At 54.7% G+C, this 25288-nt stretch overlaps 1 protein-coding gene across 2 annotated transcripts in view; it reads right to left on the bottom strand.

The window, feature by feature from the left end:
* The window catches only part of TXNRD2 (thioredoxin reductase 2), a 49056-nt gene that overhangs the window by 22852 nt on the left and 916 nt on the right, over positions 1–25288 (bottom strand). For both annotated transcript variants that reach the window (XR_008957001.1, XM_057305842.1), the window contains exons 2-8: positions 22391–22459; positions 15244–15300; positions 14748–14889; positions 14067–14141; positions 12186–12264; positions 11644–11706; positions 7895–7965 (exon numbers count right to left, since the gene is read on the bottom strand). Coding sequence is in view for 1 of the 2 variants with exons in the window: in XM_057305842.1 (XP_057161825.1) it covers positions 7895–7965; positions 11644–11706; positions 12186–12264; positions 14067–14141; positions 14748–14889; positions 15244–15300; positions 22391–22459 (556 nt within the window). In the remaining variant the exon portion in view is untranslated. The remainder of the gene's footprint in view (positions 1–7894; positions 7966–11643; positions 11707–12185; positions 12265–14066; positions 14142–14747; positions 14890–15243; positions 15301–22390; positions 22460–25288) is intronic.

The raw sequence follows: 25288 nt of genomic DNA on the forward strand, positions 1-25288 counted from the left end.
GAGTGGTCAGTGACAGAACAGCACATGTCCTGTGAAAGGTCCGGGGAGTGCGACCAACGCAGAGTCCACGGGTGTGTGAAGAACAATCCCATCAGAACAAGGGGAATGGTTTTCTTTCTGTCCTAATGTAAATGCTGCCATTGGGGTCCCTCCGGATCTTCGGCGGCCAGGATGGAAGCAGACAGGCTTTGCAGGACAGGGAGGGCACTAGACGGGAGGGAGGCTTCTGGGACAGCGGCAGCTGTAGGCAGAACATCCTTGGACCGTGGAAGGCCAGGCTGGAAGGGCAGGCTGGAAGGCCTGCGTGTGCCTGTCCAGCCCCACCACGCATGGGCCAGGGCCAGGAGAGGTAGCTCCCCGGAGCAAGAATGAGGGCATCTGGGGGCAGAGGGAGACACAGGGCACTGGGACCCAGAAGAGTCATTTAAAATATCTGCCCTAGTAGTATAAGCCCTTTTCCGTTGTTCAGCTACACTCTGCATACATGAACACACGTGCACGCAAGCACACATACACACACGCGCACAGAACCTAACAAGGAACGACAATTCCCGGCCCGGGTGGCAACATGTGGGTGGGCTTGTCAGATCGCCCCTTCAGCCTTTGAACAAGAGGAGGTGATGTAAGGATGGATAAGCCCAATGTCAGCACTAATCCTGGCAGGTACTAATGATATAATTCCATTTCAAAAAGCAGTCTATCCCGTGGAGTACTGCGGCAGGTGCCCTGCGGGAAGCCACCGGCACACGGCTTCCTCGCGGGGGCTGGGGACAGAACTAGGCTGGAGTCACGTTCGGGGAGAGTGAGCAGAGCTCACCACATGAAAAAGTTGAGAGAAACACTGGGCCCCGCAGCTGGCAGGAGCACAGAGACGCATTCAGGGCCCCACACAGGCCTGGCAACGTCTAAGAAAGAGACACGCTGGCATACGTGCATATTCACGCATGTACGTGGCCACGCATACGTGTAATAGGTAGGTCTCTGCGTAGGGGCGTTTTCAACATGACATGACCTAACTTCTCTTGTACTTGATGTATATGGTGAAAGGTACAAGCTTTTCTTTAAGATGTGAAATTTTGAGTTACTTAAAATACAATTTAACTGCTTTGAACATCCTGCCTTAAAGGCAAGATGAAGTTGGGTAAAAGCGTCAACACCAAACTCGCAGTGCCCTTTGCTCCCTGCTGCCAGCAGTGGCCACAGTGCAGGCCGACCGCCTCTCAGATAGCCGCATCATACAGGTACTAGGGGAGCCCCTCTGTTGGACAATGGGGCTGTCCCCGGCCTGTCTTGGAGCCTTCCCGCCTCTGTGAAGTGGACCCTCCGGCAGGAGCCAGCCGGCTGCCGGCTACAGCCTATAGGACAGCTCCGGACCCTCATGTCACATTGCTGAGGACACAGGAAGGCAGTCTCCTGATTTTGGCAAAACCATTTTGTTTCCCTCCCGGGTCCCTTCCCACCCTTGTGCACTTTGTGGATGGGGAGCTGGGCAGGGAGGGAGGGCAGGCGGCCATGCAGGCGCTGAACACTCCCCCCCCCAGCTCCTCCCATGGAGCCACCTCAGTGCTCTGGGCCTCCCGCTCCCACCTCCAAGCCACGGGCGCCCGCCCTTCTCAGGCCACCAGCTCTGACTTGCCGACAGTGGGTATATCTGGGAGAAGGCCGGTGCCAGCTCGGCCATCCTGAAGTGGGTGTCCTTGACGGCACGTGTAGAGCTGAAATCTCATACACAAACAAGCGTCCTGCCTGCTTGAAGGTAATTTGGGGTCGCTTCTTGTCTTTGTGATCAAGGATTATCAAAATATTGGTTTTCACTCCATCCCTGCCCCCAATTTATCAAATAATCACATTCTTTGCAGAATGCAGAATCCAAGAGCTCAGAGAACTCCCTTCCAACGAGCTGAAGTGGGAAAATCCCAAAGTAAAACCGGACAGACCCCGGAGCCTCCAGATCACGAGGGGTAGGGGGGCCAGAAGAGGGGCTTTGTTTTGTTTTTACTGGTAGCTTTGAAACTGCAGACAAGTTCCTCTGGCCGCTGAAGGGACCCCTGGCCAGGAAGGGGGCCTGGGAACAATGGGGCTGAAGCCGGCTGCCAGGGTGCAGGGACCAATGCCAGCCCTGGCCAGCCATAGGAGGACAGGGGTGCTGGCAGCAGCGGAAGTCAGGACCAGCTTGTCGGATCTGGGGGAAGGGCCCAAGTGAGCCTCTGAGGGATGGAAACACTCGCCTTGTCACTACGTTAAGAGGCCTGGACACAAGGGCATCAGCCCACGCGGGCAGTCGCCGCCCGACATCCCGGGAGGCCCTGATGCAATTGCACATGTGTTCTGGGCAGCTCCACTCTCTGTGCCCTTCGGTGTGCAAACATTTCATGCGAAGCTATAACTACCATGGGATTAGCCTAATCACAGGGCAGACTTTCTTGTTCAAAATCTGAATGGGGGAGGAAGCAGAAACAAAAGCCTTAATTCAGACCCATGAGGCCCCAGCTTAAAGAGCCCTCCACCTGCCTCTCGAGTTTGAAGGCCCCTGATCCGCTCCCCAAGGGGAACACCCACACAAAGTGAGGGCCTCACGGCAGGCACCTGGCTCCTTGGCAGCCCCGCCAGTGCAGGAAATGCCAAGCGGGCTGCTGAGCTCAGGTGCCCCAGGGAGGCAGCAGGGAGGGTGGGGGGCCCCAAGGCCTCCTTCCCAGTGGGGGCTGGCTCCGGGCCTGCCTGGGATCTGCCAGCCCCATGCCACCCATCGGGGTCCGACACTGGGCCCACCTCCGCCCAGCCAGAGCCTCTCTGTTCTGGCCTCACAGCAATGCCACCCCGAGGAGCTGTCTTCCTCAGCCCCTGGGCCCAGTATGTCTTAGCCACAGGGACACACCATGGAGATGGTCAGCGGGGCTTTAAGGCTGGTAGCCAAGTCTTGGGCAGATAGCCGGTCTCCCTTTCGCCGGACACGAGGTGTCACACCAAATAAACATGGGCGTTAAGCAGGAAATGAGAAAATTCACAGCAGTGAGTTTTCCTAACCAAACGGCTGTGGTTCTTTGCATGATAAAATTTATATCCTTCCCTTTTGCGCTCATGGAAAGAGAAAAATGATCACAATACCTAGTCAGCTTCCAGACTCAAAATAAGGGTCAAAAAAAGCTGCTTCTAGGACCAACTCTGACAGGCAGTGTTAAATCAGCCTGAGTTACAAAAATACCCTGCCTCACAGAGCCCTGGTCCCCAAGGACAGAGGGCCAGGCTGTGCAGCTGTGGCAGAGAGGACAGTCCTGGGCCGGCGAGTGGGAACAGCAGGGTCCAGGCTGTCACCTGGAAATGGCAACTCAGTGGTGTGTCAGGCCAATGTGGGGGAAGAGCTGCCCCTAGGTGGCTTCAGTCTCATTCAAGTCCTCTGCCATCAGAGAACGGTGATGGCACTGGGGTCACCCCAGAGCTGCCCACTCAGAGCCCAGCTGTGCAGAGAGCTGGCCTGTAGACCTGGAATGAACTGCAGGCAGGAGTGCTGACCAGCTGGGCCAGGGAGCCGAGCGGGTGTGGAGCAGAGTGACCAGCATCTGGACAGTTGCAGAGTGTGGGGACCTGAGGATGTTGGCCCAGGGCAGGCTGGAAGGCCCCACCCAAGTCCCAGCCAGGATGCCCAGGTCCAGAAGGCCTGGAAGGGGAGGTGGCCCTCCAGCTGAGTGAGCCAAGATCACCAGGCTGTGGGATCAGAGGTGGAGCTAGATACCCCAGTGCCTGCCTCCTTCAAGTCACTGTGGGGAGTCAGCCCACCTTTCCCCCTTCCACCCTCCCTCCACCTGCCAGGAGTTGCTGGGCTGGACATCTGGGACAGGCAGGGCTGCACTCCATCTCTCAGCCTCCCCACACAGGGCAGCGCACTCCCTCTGCACCCCCATTTCCTCCCCTGGTGGTGGACAGTTTCTTGAAGTGACCATTATCCCCCTGACCGGTCCTTCCAAAGGGGCTCCTGCTACTTGCCAAGGGAACCCTGTCCTTCCCCTAGAATCCTCCTCACTTCTTCAACCTGCCCTGGATTTACACAGAAAACGGAAGAAGTGAGGACAGCGGAAATGCCAACAAGCCAGACGCAAAGCTGGCATTCGGGTGGCCGGGGCTGAGTAGATGCCAATCTCATGGTCCCACTTCAGGCTGAGGGTGTGGTTCTGAGGGTCTGGGCCACCAGGGCTCCCCCTGGCCCTGGCCTGGCCTCAGAGGGCCCTGCTCGCAGACTTGGGAGCTCACGCTGCCTACGGCGGAGGTTTCTGACAGGCGGACCTGTTACCTCCGGGGTGCCAAGCCAGGCACCCAGCTGTGTCGTGAAGGCTGTTTTATTCTTCCCGCCAACTGGGCTTGGGCTTCATCATCCCCTCTCTGCCATCTGTCTAGCCTTGGGCTCCCCAGACCTGGATTCGAGCAAAGGAGAACAGGGAGGCTCCTCACACGTCCCTGAGGCTGAACACCTCTGTGGCCACCGGGTTCCATGCTTTGAGGGAACAAAGGTGTAAGACAACCCCGGGAGCCTGGAGGGCTGCAGGCCCCACTGAGGGCTCCTGGTCACTGTGCCCCACTCGGATGCACCCTGAAAGGTCTTGGATGCTGCCCGTGTCCCGTCATGGGAGGGATGGAGGGAGGAAGGCCCTGTGCATTCCGCAGAACGCACAAGGGACGCGGGGCTGGCTGTGCCCATGCGGAGCCTCCGAAGGGTCGCGAGGAGCTGGCCGGTGGGGCCTGCACGCACTGCAGGCAGAGGCCAGCTTGTTGGGTGCCGTCGGCCACCGGCTGCACCTCCTGATGGGACGGAGCAGCGATGCCCCGCCCGGCTGCGGGAGGCACTACAGGGCCGGGGGCAGCCCTCAGGTCCATATTAATTTCAGCTCCATTTTAAAGGCGAGTTAAAATAAACACAGGGAATATTTATAAGGCAAATAAATCTGGCAGAAACAGCCCCTCCAAGTGTGAGTGGAGGCCTCCCCCTCAGCCCCAGCCCAAGCTGATAAAATACAGAAATGCTACTGTAGACCCTCCGGGCTTATTTTGACTGCGGCAGAGGAATGCAGCATGTAAACACTGACTCCCATATCACACTGTTACAACTTGCATTAACAGCACCGGACAAAAGCCGCATTTTCACAGAAGCATCGTACAGGGATATATCTCCAGCTTAATTTTTAAAAAAAACCATTTCCTCACATAAATCATGCTCAGAACGAAACGGGTGACTGATACATTGCAAACACTTTTTTTTCTTAAACAATAACATACCTAGATTCCTTCTAAACGAAAGAGCTTTTTTTTTAAAAAAAAAAAAAATCTTCTAAATGTTTTTTTTCTGAAGAAAATAAACACAGCACTTTCTTTCCTGACCAAAAGATCTGGGGTGGTGTCTTCCCGGCTGAGCAGGCCGCTGCCCCGGCACACGGTCGCGGAGGAGGGGCCCAGGCCCGGGGCCACCGCGCTGAGCACGGGTGGCACCCAGCGCTCCTGGGCCTCCCGTGAGCAGTGGCTAGAGAGACAATCACTAGAAACTGACCCCTTCCTGGACACTGAGACGCTACCTTTAAAGCGCAATGGGAAAGTAGCAAACAACGGGAACAAAAGAATACATAGGAACTAATTTGACAAAAGACCGGGATTCAGAAAATGCTGGCCTTGGGTTACAGGCCGAGATGACCGAAATGCATGGGGGCCTCAGACAGGACCCAAGCTCCGGCAGCGAGCTGGCCTCCGAGGCAGCTGCACATTCAAGGCCGTCTGCACCACGGGTCGGAGAAGCACTATGGAGAGACTGGCAAAGCAAGGCTATGTTCCACCCAGAAGAATCAGTGCAAAAGAAAACTAAGAAGATCTGAAGCCGGTGCCCGGTCCTTGTGCCACTGATACAGGAAAGCCGGAGTCAGAAGCCAGAGCAGGACTGGACTCCACTCGGAGACTGAGCTTTCAGACTGGCTCGTGGGGCTGCTGGTCAGTGACACCAGAACCCTGGCAGCCCAGCCCCCACCGCGTCACTCCATGCCACACCACGACATGCCACACCACGTGTCATGACACACCATACCACACCATGCCAAAGATGAACCGCAAACACCCCAAGGACGCAAAGGAAAACCCAACCTGTGGAAGCTCTAAGGGAAAATACAGGGACTGTTTTTCAAAAACAATCTTGGGGGTGGAGCAGGCCTTCCTGAACATGCAATAAATCTAAAAGCCATTAAGGGTAAAAAGAGATCTAAGGTAGGTTAAAAAAATTTTTCAAAAAAACCATTTGTATATCACTCAAGTGAAATGACATGACAAGCCGAGAAAATGTGCAACAGGAATGGCCTGGGATCACAGCCCTAGTACGCGAACCAGCTGGAAGATAAGAACAGATAAGAAAAAAGAAAACCCAGAGAGAAAGTGGGCCACGCCACGGACCAGGCCGACAACACACACACACTCGCTCACACACACTCACGCATTCACAGACACACTCGGTTTTCAATGGCTCGTAACTGCACAAAACGATGACTGGAAGTAGAAAGCACGAACAGAATCGGGTCACGTGTGACGATTAGCAGAGAACCCAGAAAGTTCAGCATAGAGGAAAAAAGTGATCAGTGTCACAGCCTGAAAATTACAAACTTCTGTAGGAAATAATACCACCGAGTAAAAGAGAAAGCACAGCCTGGGGAGCGGGTGGAACGTGACAGAGGGATCCAAGCCTGCGTGAGCTTTGACCACAGTCCCTGGAGGGCCCACACATGCCTTGGGCAGGAACAACTGGCGTTCAGCCCCCGGGAGCAGGAGGAGAGGCTCCTTCCTGTTTTACAGCTCATGAAAAAGCCGATGGCCCGGCCCAGTTAGGAGGAAGAGGGGAGCAGGCAAAAGTGCTCCTGGAACAGGGGCAGCCCACCGGCAGGGAATACCTGCGAGCGAGACGTGTGAAGCCCTGGACCCAGGTTCTCTGCTTGTAAGAAACCCCCCTGATAGGTATACAGAGCACATAAGAAGCATCATGACAGCAGATCAGATGCACAGCAAAGGTTTTCACTGCAGCATTTCATAACGTCGACAAAAAGCCCAGTGAGATGCTCGGGAGTCTTGGAAAGATAAACTACACCACATCCATTCAAGGGAATCAAGCCCCAGCCCCGACCAGAGATGCCTCATGAAGTGGGAGAGCACACGTGTGCCCGTTCACACACACTCCCCTACATGTACACTTGTGCACACACGCCCATCCGCCCTGGCACACTTTTCCACCCATATTTTCTCAAACGCCAAGTCCCAAGGCAGCGGAGAGCCACTGACGACCAAGACTCTGCTGCCCTCTGGTGGCCCTTCCAGGCCCTGCGAGCATGGAGTCCCCCAGACGCCACTCACAGGACCTGTCTGGACCCGGAACCCAACAGGCTGCTCTGTGGGCACAGGAAATGCGTTTAGTGTATGAACACCCGCTCAGGGAGCGTAAAACCCCTCACACACTGCACGTCTCACTTCCTGGGCTACAGATGCTGAGAACTTTGGAGCCTTCACTGCATTTCAGGGAAGCCCAAGGTTCAAACTAGAGGAAAGGGGATGTTTAATCAAGACCTGCAAGAGAGGCCAAGGGCTTTCCCTGAGGACCTGCCTTACTTTCTCCTCCTTGAATATCTTCCCTCTGTGATGTCTCTGAAGGGACCCACTGGAAGCCCGGGGCTTCCGGAACCCTGTTTGAAAAACACGGGTCATCACTTCCAAGACAGTCAAGAGCCCCAGCAAGGGGCGCAAGCACCGGGCTCCCTGTCCTTCTTTCACGTAGACAGGGAAGAATACACTAGGGAGAGAGGACCAACATGTGGTTCTGAATGGCTCTCATGTTTGCAACAGTGAATGAAAGAGGATCTCCATTAAGGTACACATCGGGTCTTACGTTTTTCCAGGGGATTCCTTCAGCCAGAAGATGTCGTCACTTGTAATTCCATATTCCAAGGCACCTTCGATCTATCCAAAAAAAAAGGATCAACGTGAGAAGAGCATCTCTTGGCCTGTCCCCAGAGACTTCCCCCAAAGAAGATGACCATTTTGTAGACAAAACTCAACCAGAACCACCCCAGCCCACCCATGGGTGCCCTTCCCTCCTCCACACACTGTTGTTCAGGTTGTGGCCTCTAGGGACAGGTGACCTGGCTCTCTCTGACTTGGTGCACCATCTGTCTTCCGGGCAAAACACCTAGCACTCCTTGGCTGTGCAAGGTGGTTGGGGAGCTGGCGCATGGCCCACAGCTTTTCCTCCCTGCTCTCCAGGGCCTTCCCCTTGATCCAGACGCTGGGCTGAGGGAAGGCAGGTGGGGAGCAGAGTGATGCAGGGCGTGGAGGGGCAGGCTGGCCCCAAGGGCACTGGGCTGAAGACTGGACGCTCCTGGGCACCCTTGAGGGAGCCCAGGAATTGTAGACGCCCCTGTATCCCAGCGGAGCCTTAGGAGGGGCTGCTACGCAGGTGGGGGAGACACAAGGACCAGCGACCTCTCAGTGGTCCACGAGGGTAGGAGGAGTAAGATGTGCTGGTGGAGAGGAAGCGGACTGCAAACAGTTTATGATTCCAATTGGCAATAAAAATAAAGTCAGGAATTTCTCGGGTTTGTGTAAAGAAAACCAAAAGGTCTAGAAATCAAAGGGACTAAAACACGAGCGAGTCTTGGCAGACACCCATGCAGGCAGTGGTGGGATGGGTGGTGGGACAGCAGAGGAGCCACTGAGCTGCCTCCCCCTGGGCCAGACAGCTCCTGCTCTATCCCATTCATGGCAGTCGCCTAGCTGAGGCCCAGCAGGCTGGGGCCAGGCCTGTCACCACTGCAGGGCAACCTGGCACTGGCACATATGTAGGTCTGCCCCAGATGACCGCCCAGCTCCTGGGAGCTGACTGCGGCCTTCAGGGGCTTTACGCAGAACCAACGTTGGTCTGGCTGAAGGGTGAGGGGTCACTAACGGTCACTCACCTTTCCTCTGTCTGTTGGCAGACCTTGAACAACAGCACCACACCACCCCACAGAGCCATGTAACCTGCCCAAGGGCCACCTCTGTGCACAGCCACCTGTCCCCTCCGGAGGCTGCTGTTGCGGGCCTGACAGCTGGAGGGAGGCATGGTGCTCCTCTGAGGACTGGAGGCGTGCATTTTCCCCCATGCCTCCTCTGCTCCCCATTTCAGAAGCGAAGGTGGAGGTTTGGGACTTAGGCATCTGAAGAGAAACAGAACCAGTCCCTTGTTCTTCCTCCATCTGCTCCGTCTGTGCTCTGTCGGTGTAACTAGGAGGCGGAAGTGGCCTCCAGGCCCAGGGAGTCTGTGGGCCTCACGCACTTTGCTGCAGCCCATGTGGAGGCTCCGGCCTGTGCCATCTGCTTCCCAGGACCCCTGGGAGACCCACGGGGATGTGGCCTCGGCCAAGCCCCTTCCTGCCTCCCATCCCCCTCTCCTGCCTCCCATCCCCCTCTCCTGCCTCCCATCCCCCTCTCCTGCCTCCCATCCCCCTCTCCTGCCTCCCATCCCCCTCTCCTGCCTCCCATCCCCCTCTCCTGCCTCCCATCCCCCTCTCCACTACTTTGACTGTACGGCCCCTTCCTTAGCTCCACCTGCCTCGTGGGAGTGAGGGCAGAGAAGCGCCCTCACAGAAGACCGGCCAGGAGGGGATGCTGGCAAAAAAACGTGAGGCGAGGACCTCCCAATGTTCACCCTTCCATAAAAACAGCCAGACAAGTAGCAAAAACAGACTGAACTTTTTGAGAACTCTGGAAATTAAGCAAAAGCTTGCGCAACACAGGGAATATTTAGGCAAGAAAAATGGCTGAAACTTGGTAAGAATGGCGGTGAGCTTTGTGGAGTGGTAACAGACTCTAGCCCCATCCCTCAGCACAGTGGCAACCTTGAGCAATGATGAGCAACTTAAAAAACATACCAGGGAGAGCAGAGCAGAGCCAAGCCAAGCCAGAGCCTTTGCAAAGCTCCTTCCCAAGAAACAGTCATCGATGGACCTGGCTGGGGCTTCCCCGGAAGACCCCACTGGAAAGGCTTGTCTTCAACCTCGTTTGACCTGGCCCAGGGCCAGAAGCCTCTCTCAGGGGAGGATCTGCCCAGTGACTGATGTCACAGCTGCCTGAGGCAATGGATATCAGCTGAAGCAAACAACACACCACCCAAGAGCTTAAAAGGAAAAGCCAAGGAGCGAGCTGTCCACGGGGGCTTTGAAAAGCTCCTGCATATTCCTGGGGACCTAGAAGGCCAGGTGTAGGCCCTGGACTGCGCACACACCTGGGAAAGGCCTGAGGCAACCTGAGCTCTCACCTCCGGCTGACCTCGAGGCCCAACACAGGCAGGAAGTGAGGGCTAAGGCAGAGTTTCTGGCGCCTGGCTGACTGCCCAAACCATGTCCCCAAATGCCTGCAGAATCTGTCAGCAAGGACTGGGCCATTTCTCCAAGCGTTTCAGGAAATCTCTGTCTCATTACTAGCTGACCACTAAGCCAGTGGAGCAGAGACCTCAGTGGCCTCCCCTGATAAAGAATATAGACTTTACAAAATCGCTTCAGAAAACCGCCTGACATACGACGGCAATAAACAAAATCCTACGGTGGAGAGAGATTCTGATTTCCAGAGTTAACACATTACTTTGTTTGAAATATTCCCTTCTCAATAACAACAAACATTTCTGAAACATAAAGAACCAGGAAAGCACGACCTTCACATGTTATCGGGGGGTTGGGGGGTACATAAAATGTGCAGCCGCTTTGGACAACAGGCTGCTGGCTCTTCAAAAGGTTAAAAACGGCGTTACCCTATGACCTGTCAACTACGTCCACAGAAAGCTACCGCACAGATGTTCACAGCAGCATTATTCACAAGAGCTCGAAGTGCAAACAACTCAGATGTCCATCGACGGACAAGTGGACAAACAAAATAGGGTCCAGCCACACAATGGCTCATTATTCAGGCATAAAAAGGAGTGAAGCTCTGGCACAGGCTTCCGCGTGGATGAAACTCGACAACCTTCTGTGAGTGCAGGAAGCCAGGCACAAAGGCCACACGTTGTCTGATTTCACTTATGTGAAGCACCCAGAACGGCCAAGTCCACAGAGACGGAAAACAGACTAGAGGTCGCCAGGGGCTGGGGAGCCGGCAACGGCAGTGACCACTCACGGGATAGGACTTCATTTCGGGCATGAAAATGTTCTGGAATTAGGTAGTGGAGACTGACGCTTGCACAACTCTGTGAACACACTAAAACTCCCTGAATTGTACCCTTTAAAAGGGTGCATTTTATGGTATGAGAATCTTATGTCGTGATTTGGGGTGGGGGCAGGAAGAAGAGGTTTTAAGTCCCGGATGTTCCAACACCTTGAGGCTGAGGAGAAAAGGAAGAACCAGCAGAGAGAGATAAAGGAGACCAGGGGCAGGGGTGTCCCAGAGCCACCTGAAGAGCGAGGGGAGGTGGGGGGGTCCCTGCCGGCCTGCTTCCGTAGAACGGAGTGGAGAGAGCATTAGAAAGTGACCAGAATGAATATAGAAAAAAACTTTTTTTTTTTTTTAAGAAAAGAAAGAGTGGGGGTGCTGCTAGTGTGGGAAGTGTGAGCTGGGGGGCCGTGAACGTGCCCGGGGTGCAAGGCAAGACTGTGTTCTGGGGACACTCACGTGGGTGGGGTACTTCGGCCGTCCTCCAGTAGCAATGACGATGTGCTCAGCCGAAAGCAGAGTCTGAGAATAAACCGAGGAAGCTGTGGTCAGGCAGGTCCGCACTGGCTCCCGGCAGAGACCCACGCCCTGCAGTGTGGACCCTCCGGCCAGCAGCTCAGAGGTCCCTTGGAGCTGGGAGCCTATCGAGGGTCCTCGAGCCAGGAGGGGGCCCAGCAGAAGAGGGCAGGGAGACATCCTAACTCCAAGCACCCCGTGGTTTACAGAGCACCCTGCAGGTGCCTCATCCTTCGGTCCCCACAAAACTCTGCGAGGGTATGATCACCCACCCTGTCGCCTGGCGCAGCGGGCAGCCTGGCACCCCGTGCATTTCAGTGACGCGTTTCATCGTTTGTAAAGAATCACGACAGGCTCAGAGGGACCTGCAGTCGATTCCAGCAACGCTTGTTACGGAGAACAGCACTGAGGTCGAACAAAGCCGGAGTCCTTGGAAGGGTCAGGACCCCCCTGAGACGAGCCACTTGGGAGAGCTGGGCACTCACCTCTTTCCCATCTTTAGCGACACCGCAAACCGTGTGCTCATTGACAAAGCTGGCCTTGATGTTAAAGTACTTGACTTTTCTGCAAAATGAAAATAAGATTGTCAAATATTTCCTCTGCAAATTAAGCATCACCTAAGGGATTAAAGAGGGAGCAGATGGCTAAAAGGCGAGCTTGGGCCCACAGCCTCCTGCCCCCAACCCAGATGGGGCAAGGGGCAAGTGGAGAGTGGCACTGGGAAGTGTGCAGGGGGAGGAGGGCCACGGATCCCTGGAACCGTGAGGACAGAAGCCAACTCACGATGGCCCTAAGAGCCCAAGTACAGCCCGGTGTGTGATGACAGAAGTGGCTGGGCCTCCCCAGGGTCCATCCTTGTCACCTGGGCACATTCTAGCAGGGAGCAGAAGCCCCTGCATGCACCCAGTTACCCCTGCCACCCAAATGACCAATCTCCCGCTCACAAGGGAGGATAGGCATCAGTCCTGCCTTTAGGGGACAGGAAGGCTGGAAAACAGGTACGACGAGGACAGATGGTCGGGTGCATGGTGTGCAGAAACAACCCACACCTTCTAATAACGAAGGCCACTCTGTAGTGGTGGGTTCCTGGTGCCTTTGGTAAGGCTTCACCACCTCCCTGACTTCACATTCTCCCCACAGTCGAGCCCTGCGCCTCCATATGCCACCTGAGCTGTAAGAACCAAGTCCTCACTCACCCCCACGGCCCAGTAACAGCCAGAGGATGCAGATACAAGTCCCACACTGGCTTCCTTCTGTGGGCACCTCTAGAGTGAGCTTGGGATCGGGCCTGTTTGGCACCTGCCTGGGAGCTGCCTGGGGCCAGCAGGAAGGACGACAGAGCTCTATGCTTCTAGCAAACTGCACTGGGGAATCCTGAGCCCCACACAGAAGAAAAATGACAGGATGCCGCTTAGCTCCCTGAGGGGGGGACCCCTGGGGATGCCCAGGATGGGCAAGCGGGCCAGCTTTCCCGGCTCAGTTGTCATGGGTTTCATGGGCATGGAACAGCTGCCTATTGTACAGTCCCTGGAAGACTCCTGGGAGCCAAGCAAATAGTGCTCAGATGAGAGCCCCCAGGCCTCTGAGGGCACACTGTCTCCTCCATGACCTGCATGGGCAAAGGGCAGAACTACGGGGCCAGGAGCAAAGCCTAGCCAGAGCCCAGTGCAGTTTTGGGCACTTCTCCTGGTAGCGGCCCCTCAGGGAGGATGCTTTGGTGGGAGGAAGCGTCGGCATCCAGGCTGGGGGACCCCAAAGGACTGATGGGACCTGGAGGTTTCAGGCTGGAATGATTATGTTGGACATTCGCTTCAGCAGACAACACCAGGTGCCTCCATGCATGCCCAGAGAGCCAGCAGGTGTGAGGTTCAGGGTGCGGGAGCCTGGAGATGAGGGGTGAGGTGTGGGGCTTCACAGGGTGGTGCCTCTGCAGCAGCAACACGGGGCTCACTGGGCTCTTTCCGCAACACTGTGGTCGGCCCTGACAGGAGAAAGGTCACCTGCCTCAAGGAAGGCGCTGGCCACTGGGATGGCCCTCTCCGTGCCCCCACATTCTGGCCCTTGGCCTCTCCAGGGCCAGCCCCGAGCATGCCTCCTCCCTGGTGCACAGCCAGGCTCCGGCTGTCCCGCCAACACGCCCCTCACTCCACGCTACTCCAGGCTCTGCGGGCGCCCGCTTGCCGGGCGGCCTTCCGTTCCCAGGGCCTTCACCCCGTCCATGCCTCGTGTGTACACCCCACCCCATGGCAGGGACTTGTCCTCTTATCACTGCCGAGCCTCTGATGAGAAAGCGCCTGCTGAGGGAGGAAATGTCCCCGGAGAGGGCAGGGGGCGGGGGGGGGGGCGGCCGCGCGAGGCCTCAGTACCTGTCCTGCAGCTGGACCCGGTGACCCCAATTCAGGGACTTCACGTAGTTCTGCACGGCCTCTGCCATCGTCCTCCTGTTCACACACAACGAGACACGTTAGAAACCACCACAGAAGCATGAACTGCAGAGTCCCACAACAGATGAGAAGATGCCAACAGCGAGTCAGCAGAAATCCCAAGAAACAAGGTGATTCTAACGGTGGGAAAACGCGACATCTACGCCCACGGCCACTGTCTCTGTCCCGGGTCTGGGGCTGTGGGCCTTGGGCCTCAGGGAAAACGGGGGCTTTGGGCCACAGCCATCAGGACACAGCAGTGGCCCTGAGTCTATGTCATCTGAGACCCACAGAGGGGCTTGTGTGCCGCTCAGAGCAGACCACATGCTACTTGCGGAAGTTCAATCGGCTTCTCGGCCCGCACTAGTGGCCTCTGGGGCCAGACTGTCCTTTCTGAGGGTGTCCTGTGCAGCACAGGACCTTTCGCAGCAACCCAGCAGATGCGGCAGCCCCCCACCCCGACAGTGGTGATAACCAAAAATGTCTCCAGACTTGGCTGAAGGTTGGGGAGGGCGTCGCCCCCGGGTGAGTGCCCCTGTGTGGTAGCTCGCTCCTGTGAGGGTTAATGGGGCAGTAACCCCCGCCCCAGGAGCACAGAAGTGCTGGGAGTGGGGGGCTCCTCACCAGTCATGCAGGACCGGCTGGACGGCCCAGCCGTAGTGGGGGGCATCTTGGATCATGCCCCCCAGCAGCGCTGCCTGGTGCATCAGCTTCTTGGGGATGCAGCCAACGTTCACACACGTGCCGCCGAGGCCCCACCGGGTACCTGGCACGTCAGGAAGAGCATGTTTAGATTTATATTCAGGGGACGGAAGGCTCTCCTGTTCCTCTACGGTTGTGGATACTGTAAGAGTCCTTTAAGTTGTCGTTTGTAACTCAAGCACGCTCCTGGTGAACCCTGCCCTGGGAATTACTCTCTATAATTGCAGTCAGAGTTGTCTTTAAATAAGAATGAACAACTTAAAAGCAATGGCGGCTGACTTGCCAAGGAGGACACTCGCCAGAGATCCTGGCCAGCAGTGGTGAATGGCTCTGGGTTCAGCCACCGCCCCCGTATGTGAACCAGGCCCCCACCCTCCTGCTCCCCCAGGACAGACGGCTCCCGTCCGGGCCTACCTACCTCGGGGGGAAGGCTCCACGTAGTCGACCACGGCCACCTTCTTTCCCAGCTGAGCGGCTAGAACGACAAGAGCAGTGGGCAGCTGGGGAACTGCTTTGGGGCTGGGGCTGAGGATCAGACAAGGGCAAGGAAGGAGCTGCCCACCAGCTCTGCACCCGGTCTCCCCACCTGTCCGCCACCACACAGCTGTGCGGCCCACAGGTGGGAACCCTCAGGCCTCTTCTTGACTGCAGCCTTCATCCCAACCACCACAGTGCCAGACCTAGCGTGACGCCCACCCCCTTCACAAGCCCACTGCAGCGGCCCAGTGCCCAGCCCTCCCCAGACTCCTGCCGCACCCGGTTCCAGCCCAAACATTCAGCGTGAGCCCAGCGCCCACCTGGTGCGTACCAGCAGGCATCACAGGAACACCCACTCCCCGAGAGAGGCCCCAGGCTCGGAGCTTCCCTGGCTCTCTCCCCAAGACCTTCCAGGGGACTCGCTCACCTCCTTTGTTCCCCACCGGACATCAGGGGGGCCTCCCACCCAAGGTCTACTCTTGTGGGCCTTTGCTGCCTCATTCTCAGGTGAGGAATCGGAAGTTCTGAAGTCAGACGGCAGGTTCAGGGTCAGCGAGCCCCCAAAGGGGGAGGGAGACCTGGGATCCAAACTGCACCTCCTGCCTGGAGTCTCCTGGCCTCCCCCACTGGCTGTCACCGGTTCCTCCCGGGCCACGAGTCCCAGGTGCTGACCCCGTCACCAATTAGCCAGGGCTAATCACGGGGCTTCCCCTTGGCTTGTCTGGGGAGCTGCACTCCAACCTGGGCTCTGGAATTGACCGCTCCTGAGGGCATGCCCAACTCAAACATCATGACCCATGAGTGTCTGACATACTACAGAACGCACTCGATTCATGGCTATCAACCAAGATCAGAACAAAGTTTTAGAAGCCTTCACGTAAAAACCCATTTTGCTCGACTGACCAACAATGGGATTGCAGTGCTTGTTTTAAAAACTCCAGCCAAGGAGACTCTTCAAACATGCCAGTGTCTGTCTCCCACAGCTGACCACAATGGAGCAACAGGGACCAGATTTATCCTTGCACCCGAGACAACCAAAAATCCAGAGGGAATACATAAAATAATACTTTCAAGAAACTGAACATCAGAAGACCAAGGAGAGTGATTCTTGGAAGACAGGAAACAAGGTGATGCAGCATGGGGAGGGGGCCCAGGCAGAGTCCACTGGACACCCTGGCCAAGGAGAAGGGCTGGGAGCCTGGGGAGATTGAGGCAACCAGAGCTCCTGGGACAGAGGACCAGAGAGGAGAGAGCTGCACAGAACCCCAGACAGCTGATCAGTGCATGTGTGTGAGGAAACCACCTGAGGCCAGGAAAGAACCATTCAGAAAGTCTAGAGGAGACAGTGCTCGTGCAGGGCTGGGAAACCAGACTGGAGAAAACACATAATTCCTGGGGAGCTGGGTATGTATTAAGGTCAGACCCCAGTTGCTGAAAATGACTGGGCACAGCTTCAGGCCCACTGAACAAATCCTGAGGATGCAAAAGAATCAGACTCTCTTCCCTGCCTCCCAGAACAGGGTCCAAATGTACCTAGGAATCTCAGATGATCCAGAAGCCAGCAAGGGAAAGTTCAAAGTGTCTGGAATTCAAAAATGGCCAGGCATGCAAAGGACTGGCAAAAGATAAGCCACAAGACAGAAATAATCAGTCAACAGAAAATGACCAAGCACTGACACAGAATTAGCAGAAAAGAAGTAAAACGAGTATTGTAACTGTAATATTCAGAAAGTTAAGGAGCAACATGGAAGATACAAGATAGGACCTAAGTTGAATCTATAGAGATAAAATTACAATACAAGACACGAAAAATACATCACATGGGATTAATGGTAGATTAGATAGGGCGGATCTTTTATTAGTGAATTTGGAAACATAGGAATAGAAACCCTCCAAATTGAAGAGAACGCCCATGAGCTGAGGGGAACTCTGAGCAGCCTGATATATGTGTGATTAAAGTCTCCAAAAGTGAAGGAGAGGAAGGATGGGAAAATTCTCTGAAGACATAATGGCTGAAAATTCTCACAACCTGATGAGAATGATAAACCCACAGACCCAGGAAACTCGGTGAACTCTAGCAGAAAAATAATTAAGAACTACACCAAGGTGCGCCCTCTTCAAATCGCTGAAAACCAATGAAAAGAGAAAATCCTGAAAACCGAGATAAAAGGGCAGCAGATGACATCAGAAATAATGCAGTGAGAATCCAGGACAGCAACATCTCTAAAGTACTAAAAGGAAAAAAGAAAATCTACCTCGAATTCTCCACCTAGAGAAAATATATATTTATTTTTTTTTAAAGATTTATTTATTTACTTATTTGACAGAGATAGAGACAGCCAGCGAGAGAGGGAACACAAGCAGGGGGAGTGGGAGAGGAAGAAGCAGCCTCCTAGCGGAGGAGCCTGATGTGGGGCTCGATCCCATAACCCTGGGATCACGCCCTGAGCCGAAGGCAGACACTCAACCGCTGTGCTACCCAGGCACCCCTGTATATTTTTAAAGATTTTGTTCATTTATTTGAGAGAGAGAGAGAGAGAGAGAGTGTGTGTGTGTGTGTGTGTGTGTGTGTGTGTGTGCGCGCGCGCGCGCGCAGCGCGCGCGCCCGCGCGCGCTTGAGGGGGGGAGGGGCAGAGGGAGAGGGACAGAGAGAATCCCAACCAGACTCCGTGCTGAGTGCAGAGCCCCACGCGGAGCCCGATCCCACAACCCTGAGATCATGACCTGAGCCGAAATCAAGAGTTGGATGCTTAACCGACTGAGTCATCCAGGCGCCCTCCACTCCCAGAGGAAACATCTTTTAAAAATAGAGGCAAGATAAAGGTGTCTTCAGACATGCAAAAGCTGAAAGAATTCATTACTCTTACAGTCATACCACAAAAAATGTTCACGGACATCCTTAGGGTAGAAGAAAAATGATGCCAGATGGAAACTCAGATCTGTACAAAGGAGAGAACACCAGAAGTGGTGACTACACAGGCAGATCTGTAAGATTTTTTTTCTCCTTAGTTTAATCCTTTTGGAAGGTAACTGTTTAGACAAAATGTAACAATGTGTGATGGGCCTCATAACATGTCAAGGTAAAAGGCATGGCCACAGGGCATAAAGGCTGGGAAGGGAGAAGCTCAAACATGCTACTGTCACAAGGTTTTCGTACCACGTGTGAACTGGACCATATCACTTGCAGGTAGACTGTGACAAGTTCAAGATGTCTTCTGCAAACCCCAAGGCAACCACCTAGCACCGTATTCGTTATGTGAACTCAAAGTGGACCAGAGGCTTAAGTGTCAGGGCTGAAACTGGAAAAGTCTTGGGAGAAGACACAGGCATGCATCTTTGTGAGCTTGGATTAGACAACTGTTTCTCAGATAACAAAAGCGTAGCAACAAAAGACACAATAGGTAACCTGAACTTCCATCAAAATCAACAACATTTGTGCTGCAAAGAACACCATCAGGAAAGTGAAAAGACAATCCATGGAATGGAAGAAGGTATTTGCAAATCACATATCTGATAAGGGTCTGGTAGCCAGACTATAGTTATGTAAGAATATGGAACATATGTATATGAATTCATGTAACTCAGTTAAAAAAAGACCAATAACCCAATTTCAAAATGGGCAAAGCTGGGGCACCTGGCAGGCTCCAATGGGGGAGCGTGAGATTCTTGATCCCAGCGTTGGGGGTTTGAGCTCCACGCTGGCAGCAGAGATCACTTAAAAGAATACAATCTTAAAAAAAAAAACAGGCAAAGCTTCTGAACAGACATTCCTTCATAGATATGCAAATGCCAATAAACACATGAAAAGATGCTCCATTGCCATTAATCATTAGGAAAACACGGATCAACCACAGTGACGTAGCACTTGACACCTACTCAGGATGACCGTAGTAAAAAAAAGACCACAAATGCTGGCTAGGATAGGGGCAAGTTCGAATCCTCCGACAGTGCTGGTGGGACTATAAAATGGTGCGGCCACTTTGGAGAACAGTCTAGCAGGTCCTCAAAAGGTGAAACCATACACTCAGCAATTCCACTCCTAGACATCTACCAAGGAGAAATGAAAACATGTCCACACAAATACTTGTACCCAATGTTTTCCCAGCTGCATTATTCAGCACAGCCAAAAAGTGGAAACAACCAAATGTCCACCAATGGCCAAGGGGATAATAAAATGCGATCTGTCCATGCAGTGGAATGATATTCAGCCATTAAAAGAAATAAAGTCCCAGCGTATGCTCTATCATGGATGAACACTGGAAACAGCACACTAAGCGGGAGATACAAAGACAAAAGACCACGTATTTGCCTGAAATGTCCAGAATAGGCAAATCTACAGAAACAGAAAGCAGAGTAGTGGTTGCCTGGGATGACAGGTGGAGGGGCTGAGGAGTGGCTGCCAAAGGGTACAGAGTAGTTTCGGGGAGTGATAACAATTTCTATGACTGATGTGGTGATGGTTGTACAACTCTATGAATATACTAAAAACGACTGAATTACGCACGTCACGTGAATAAACAGTATGGGACAGGACTTAATCTCAAAATAAGCTATTAGACAACATAAAAAACACTTAGGGACAAATCTGACAAAAGCTGTATGTTGAAAACTACAAAAGATTGGGGCAATAAATGAAAAAAAATACCTCAAGAAGAAATATACTACACGACCTCGTGGCTCTACTTAGGCATTTATCCAAGAAAACTGAAAACATACATCCACGCAAAGACACAACCACAAAAGTTCACAGCAGCACCGTTCGCAGTAGCGCCAAACCGCAAACAACCCAGAAGCCCACCTGCAGGTGAAGAGACAAAACGCGGTGTACGCACACAACGGAATACTGATCGGTGACGGAAGGGACGAACTCTGGACACACAACATCATAGATGAATCTCAAAACAATTAGGCTGCGTGAAAACAGCCAGAGAAGTACGATCACATATTACCCGGTTCCATTTATACGAAACGCTAGAAAATGCAAACTAATCTGCAGTGAGAGAAAGCAGATCACTGGCTGTCTGGGGATGCGGCAGGGAGGGGGGAGCAGGAAGGTGTTCCCAAGGTTTGAGTTAACTTTGGGGTTTGTTATGAGCCGAATCATGTCCCCTCCAAATTCTTGTTGAAGCCCAAACCCCCAGAACCTTAAGAACGTGACCTTATTTGAAGACAGGGTCTTTATAGAGGTGATGACATTCAAACACAACCATATAGGTGGGCCCTATTCCAATCTGACTGGTGTGCGTATAAAAAGATGAGATCGGGACGTAGACACACAGAGGAAAGACCCTGTGAGGACACTGGAAATGACGGCCATCTACAAGCCAAGGACAGAGGACTCGGAAGAAACAAGCCTGCCGGCACCTTCATCTCAGACTTCCGGCCTCCGGAGCTGCCCCAGCAAGCGAATACGGGGCTGACGGATACGTTCGCCAGCTTGACTGTGGCACTTGGTTTTGCAGGTGTGTGCAGATGTCAAACCGTATCAAGCCGTCCACTTCAAACATGCCTGGTTTGGTTCTTTTTTTTTTTTTTTAAAGATTTTATTTATTTATTTGACAGAGATAGAGACAGCCAGCGAGAGAGGGAACACAAGCAGGGGGAGTGGGAGAGGAAGAAGCAGGCTCATAGCGGAGGAGCCTGATGTAGGGCTCGATCCCTGAATGCCGGGATCACGCCCTGAGCCGAAGGCAGACACTTAACCGCTGTGCCACCCAGGTGCCCCAATGGTTCTCATCAATTATATCTCAATAATGCTGTAGAAAAGTGCCGTCACCCACAGCGAGAATGCCGCTGAAGGCAAAGACAGACCTGGGAACTTTTGCGGGGTAATGGAGATATGTCTCTAGAGATAAGACACCGGAGTAGACACAACATCCAGGGCTTTCTTCTGCTATGAGGGACATTACTGGGACAACATGCTGCCTGTCAGTACACTGTTTCTTGCGGTGGCTCTGTGGTCCAGTGGGATGAGGACTCATGTTCCTCTGGGGGCCCCCATATCAGCTGGGAGACTTCCCAGGCTCCTGCCCTCCACCATGGTCCAGCACCGTCCTCGGCCCCTTGGAGTAGAGCAGTAGACAGCAAATTTCCTTTATGCCGACGGACTGGGATTCTAAACACCCAGGAGCTGACATCAGAGAGCTGTAATTTCATGGTCAGGGTGCCTGCTCGACTCCCTCTTGTTTGGGCCCCATTTCTCCCCTGTCTTCCCCCCTCCCTCATCCACATCTGCCTCCTTATCATTTCGACAGGCAAGCAGACCTCCAGGCACTCCTCCAGCAGAGTGTAGAGCCCCCAGTGAAATGCTGGGTCTGTTCGCCACCCAGACTAGTGGCAAACTGCAACACAAGGCCTCTGGATGCCTCTGGGGCCAGCCCTTTCATTCAACACATCTTTACTGAGCACCCCACGGTGCCCAGGCCCTTCTGGGTGCCAGGCTGAGGAGAGAGAGTAAGATACAGACAGCAGAACAAACCGTGGCCTCTGCGGGACGTGCCAGGGCTAAGAATGAGGACAGTGGAGCTGGGGACAGGGACCAGATGGATGAGGCTGTCATTCTAAGGAGGGCCATCTCAGCAGCAAATACCAAAGGAAGGTGAGTGAACCCTGCAGCTAACCAGGCAGGCAAAAGAGAAGACCAGGCCAAGCAGAGAGCCAGGGCCCGGAGCAAGGCCAGAAAGACCTTCGGGAGGCATCTGCAAAACACTGAGGCAGTGAGGGGCTGGAGCGGCACAAGCAGGCAAGGCATGGGTGATGGGAGACATGTCAGATGGGTGGGAGCCGATCCCATGTGGCCTGGGGCTGGAGCCCAGGAGGGCAGGCTAAGACCACCATCCTGGCTCCTGGGTGCTGCGCAGACAACCGGAGAGTGGCAGGGAGCAGGGCACACTGACAAGGCTCCTGGGGTGACGCAGGCAGTATGCAGGACCCAAAGGCCGGCAGGCCAGCTACAGAGATAACGGCCTCTGCATAGCCACTCAGGGTGCATCTCCACCCAGCTTCGAGAACAACACAGCCCTTTCGAGGGGCCCTCAAAACTTGAAGGCACTGCCACGCTGGCAGGACACAGGGCACAGGATACATACCTTCCTTAGCACAGGCCAGGCCTCCAGATCCCCCGCCAATCACCAGGAGATCATAGTCCTGCCGCCCTGCTGGGGAAAGGAGTGAGAGGTGAGAGGAAGGGCCAGGACAAGTCTGGGGCATGGATCCCACAAGGTGCCACATGATTTCCAAAGGGCAAGCAGCTCTGCCCAGTTAAATGTGGTACGGCATCTGTGTTGTTGGAGCAAAGTCCCCAGCCCGCGATGGTCCGGGCTGACAGTGCATCACACATCAGGGCAGAAGGCAACCACGGTATCCATCATCGGTGCAAATCCCGAAACTAAGCAACGGCAGGTGAGGTTGGCCCAGGTGCACAGTCACCTTCGTAGCAACAATCGGGTCAAGAACAAGGTGATTTAACTGGCAGGACTGCTCTGAACTTCAACTTCACTGAAAGTTCTAAGCCAGACATGGGTTTAAAACACTTTTCTTGAGTCTGTCTTTCGGTTATAACAGTCACCTTTTGTTCTAAGTGAGGAAAAATAAAGAGCAGTCCCTGCATCAGGCAGCACACCCTGGCCTCTCAGAGGGCCTGGTGCCCTGTGGGCCCTGGGACAGAAGGGACTCTGAAATGCCTTTCGGGCTCCCCATGGTGTCACCTCGGAGGCAATGCGTGTTCCACTCCCACACCCAACACAGAGGGGTGCCCAGATCTTTCCTGCCCTGCACAAGACGTTATCTGTCCCTCTTCTACAAACTGCTGGCAGGGAAGGCAGGCAAGAGACAGCCAGAAAGGGGGAGGGGGTGAGGAAGGGAGTGGGGGGGGGTAGGTGAGGGGCAGATGTGTCCTTAGGTGTGGCCAGCCGGTCAGAGCTCTGACCCAGGGCCCAAGCCTGAGATACCAGCACCAAGCACCGGCCCACGCCCTGTAGGCAAAGGAAGAAACCATAGAAAACCATCACTATGTGGGGAGGGAGAGGAGGGCGCCGACTGCTGCACCGTGTCTAGAGCTAAGCACTGCTCCTGGGCAAAGCACCCAATCCTGGGATCAAATCAGACTCTGCCACCCAAGGCCAGCGCAACCGGAGCCTGACAAGTGAAAAGACTGTATCTGCTTTTGTGGCCATCTTGATTCCTGGTGGGCAAGGCTGTAGAGAAGACTCCTGAGGTCCCATGTCCCTCAGGGACCTTGGCTTCGTAGGTGCTCACAGACTGGGGTCCAGCACCTGAGCTCCTGCAAGGACACAGGCACTCCAGTCTAGAGGCGGCCCTGCTCGCGGCTGATGAAGCTAGGGGAGCTGCCACCGGGAGCTGGGTCCAGATGCTTGGCCGGTGGCCTCCTGCCAGTCTGCCCGGTGGAGGGGCTCCACCACACCCACCCCAAAGCCAGGCCCACCCCAGCTTCTGTCCAGCAGGCGGCATCTGAGGGTCCCTGAGATGTGTGCACAGGCAAACATGGGACCGAACGGAGCCACACTCTGTCAAACAGCCAGTCCAAAGGGGACCCAATTCCAAATTCAACTCAGGGGCTTTGAAGAGGCCTAAACTTTGTCAGTTACTCTGGTGGCTTTGATATGCGCCCAAAGAACCGAAGACAGACTGCTGGTTGGAGAGAAGCAGCTGCTGGGCCCCCGAGGAGCCCGCGCCTGCTGGGCAGGGCGGCACCTCTCCCTTCCTGCTGCTCCATGGTGGGGGCGGGGGGACGTGAAGCTTTTGCCCAGGACAACACCCCTACCTTCCATTGCAGGTGCTGATGCTGCTGACAGAGCAGGGTCCTGGCTAGCTCCGACCGTCCCCAGCTCCACACTGTGTCCCCTCCGCCTGCTATCAGGCAGAGGGCAGGGCGAGCAACTGGCCAAGTGGATTGCGAGCTTATCTTTGTCAGTTAGCACCCCCGCCTGCCGTGCATACTCAGGAGCCCTCTCGATCGGATAAACACTTGGAACAGCAATGTACCTCAAGGACCGGTAAGGATGAGGTGGTTGCTGCTCTGCGGGGGCTACCTCGGGACACACCATTCCTGTGCCCTGGACAGTCTTCCAGACTCACCTTCCCCACCGCTCGTTCCGGGCTCAGTCCCGGAAAGGTCTGTCTTCTCTTTGTTCTGAGCCCATTGTCCTTTAATTTTCTGCTCCCAGCAAGTGTGGCAAGGCTGAGGGAACAGTGTACTACCCTGGGCGGGCAAGCAGAGGCTTTGCTGTGTGTCCAGAGGGACACTGGCCACCTCAGGGAGCCACCTGGGAAGTCCTCTCGTGCTGTCCTACCCACTGTGCACTCTTTTCTGGTAGCAGGTGTTTGGGGAGAGGTGACACCAGCAGTCGTGTCATTCTGGTTCCTGTTCAGGAGTGGCATGGGCCACCCCCAAGCCTGGGACGGCACAGGTGCCTTCCTGCTCTCAGATGGAAAGCTGGGCTCAGACAGAAGAGGAGGCTCAGAGTCGGCCCTGTGCATCCCTGTTGGGGGCTGGCATGAGCCCAGGCCCTGTCAGCCCCTCACCACGGCAGCTAAGTAAGCTCTAGCCCTGGGGCTTCCTTCCCTTTGCTGCCCAAGGACCATGGTGCTGCCCAGCTGGAAACGAAAAGCTCCGCCCCAAGGCCATCCTGCTCTGCCGCAAGGCCCAGGTTACAGTGGCCTGAGGGCGCTGGACTTGTAACAGGGGCAGCAGCATCATTTACTTGCATCAGATGGGGTGAGGGCCCCACTGCACAGCTGCATTTAGCCTCACGAACGTCCCACGTGACTCACGCAGCAACGAGGCTTTCAAAGATTGGGTGCCTTGGCCAAGGTCCCAGGGGTCAGCAAAGCCACCCTAAGGGTGACTCTATCTCCCCATTTCCCAGGACTCTGCAGGCCCAAGGCTCCCCAAGGCCACAGCAGCACACAGCTTTGCCTTCCACATCCGCTTTCAGCTTCATTCCACTGCTGGCCAAGCGCCCTGC

This window comes from Ursus arctos, unplaced genomic scaffold (genome assembly GCF_023065955.2).
Source record: "Ursus arctos isolate Adak ecotype North America unplaced genomic scaffold, UrsArc2.0 scaffold_34, whole genome shotgun sequence".
NCBI lineage: Eukaryota > Metazoa > Chordata > Mammalia > Carnivora > Ursidae > Ursus > Ursus arctos.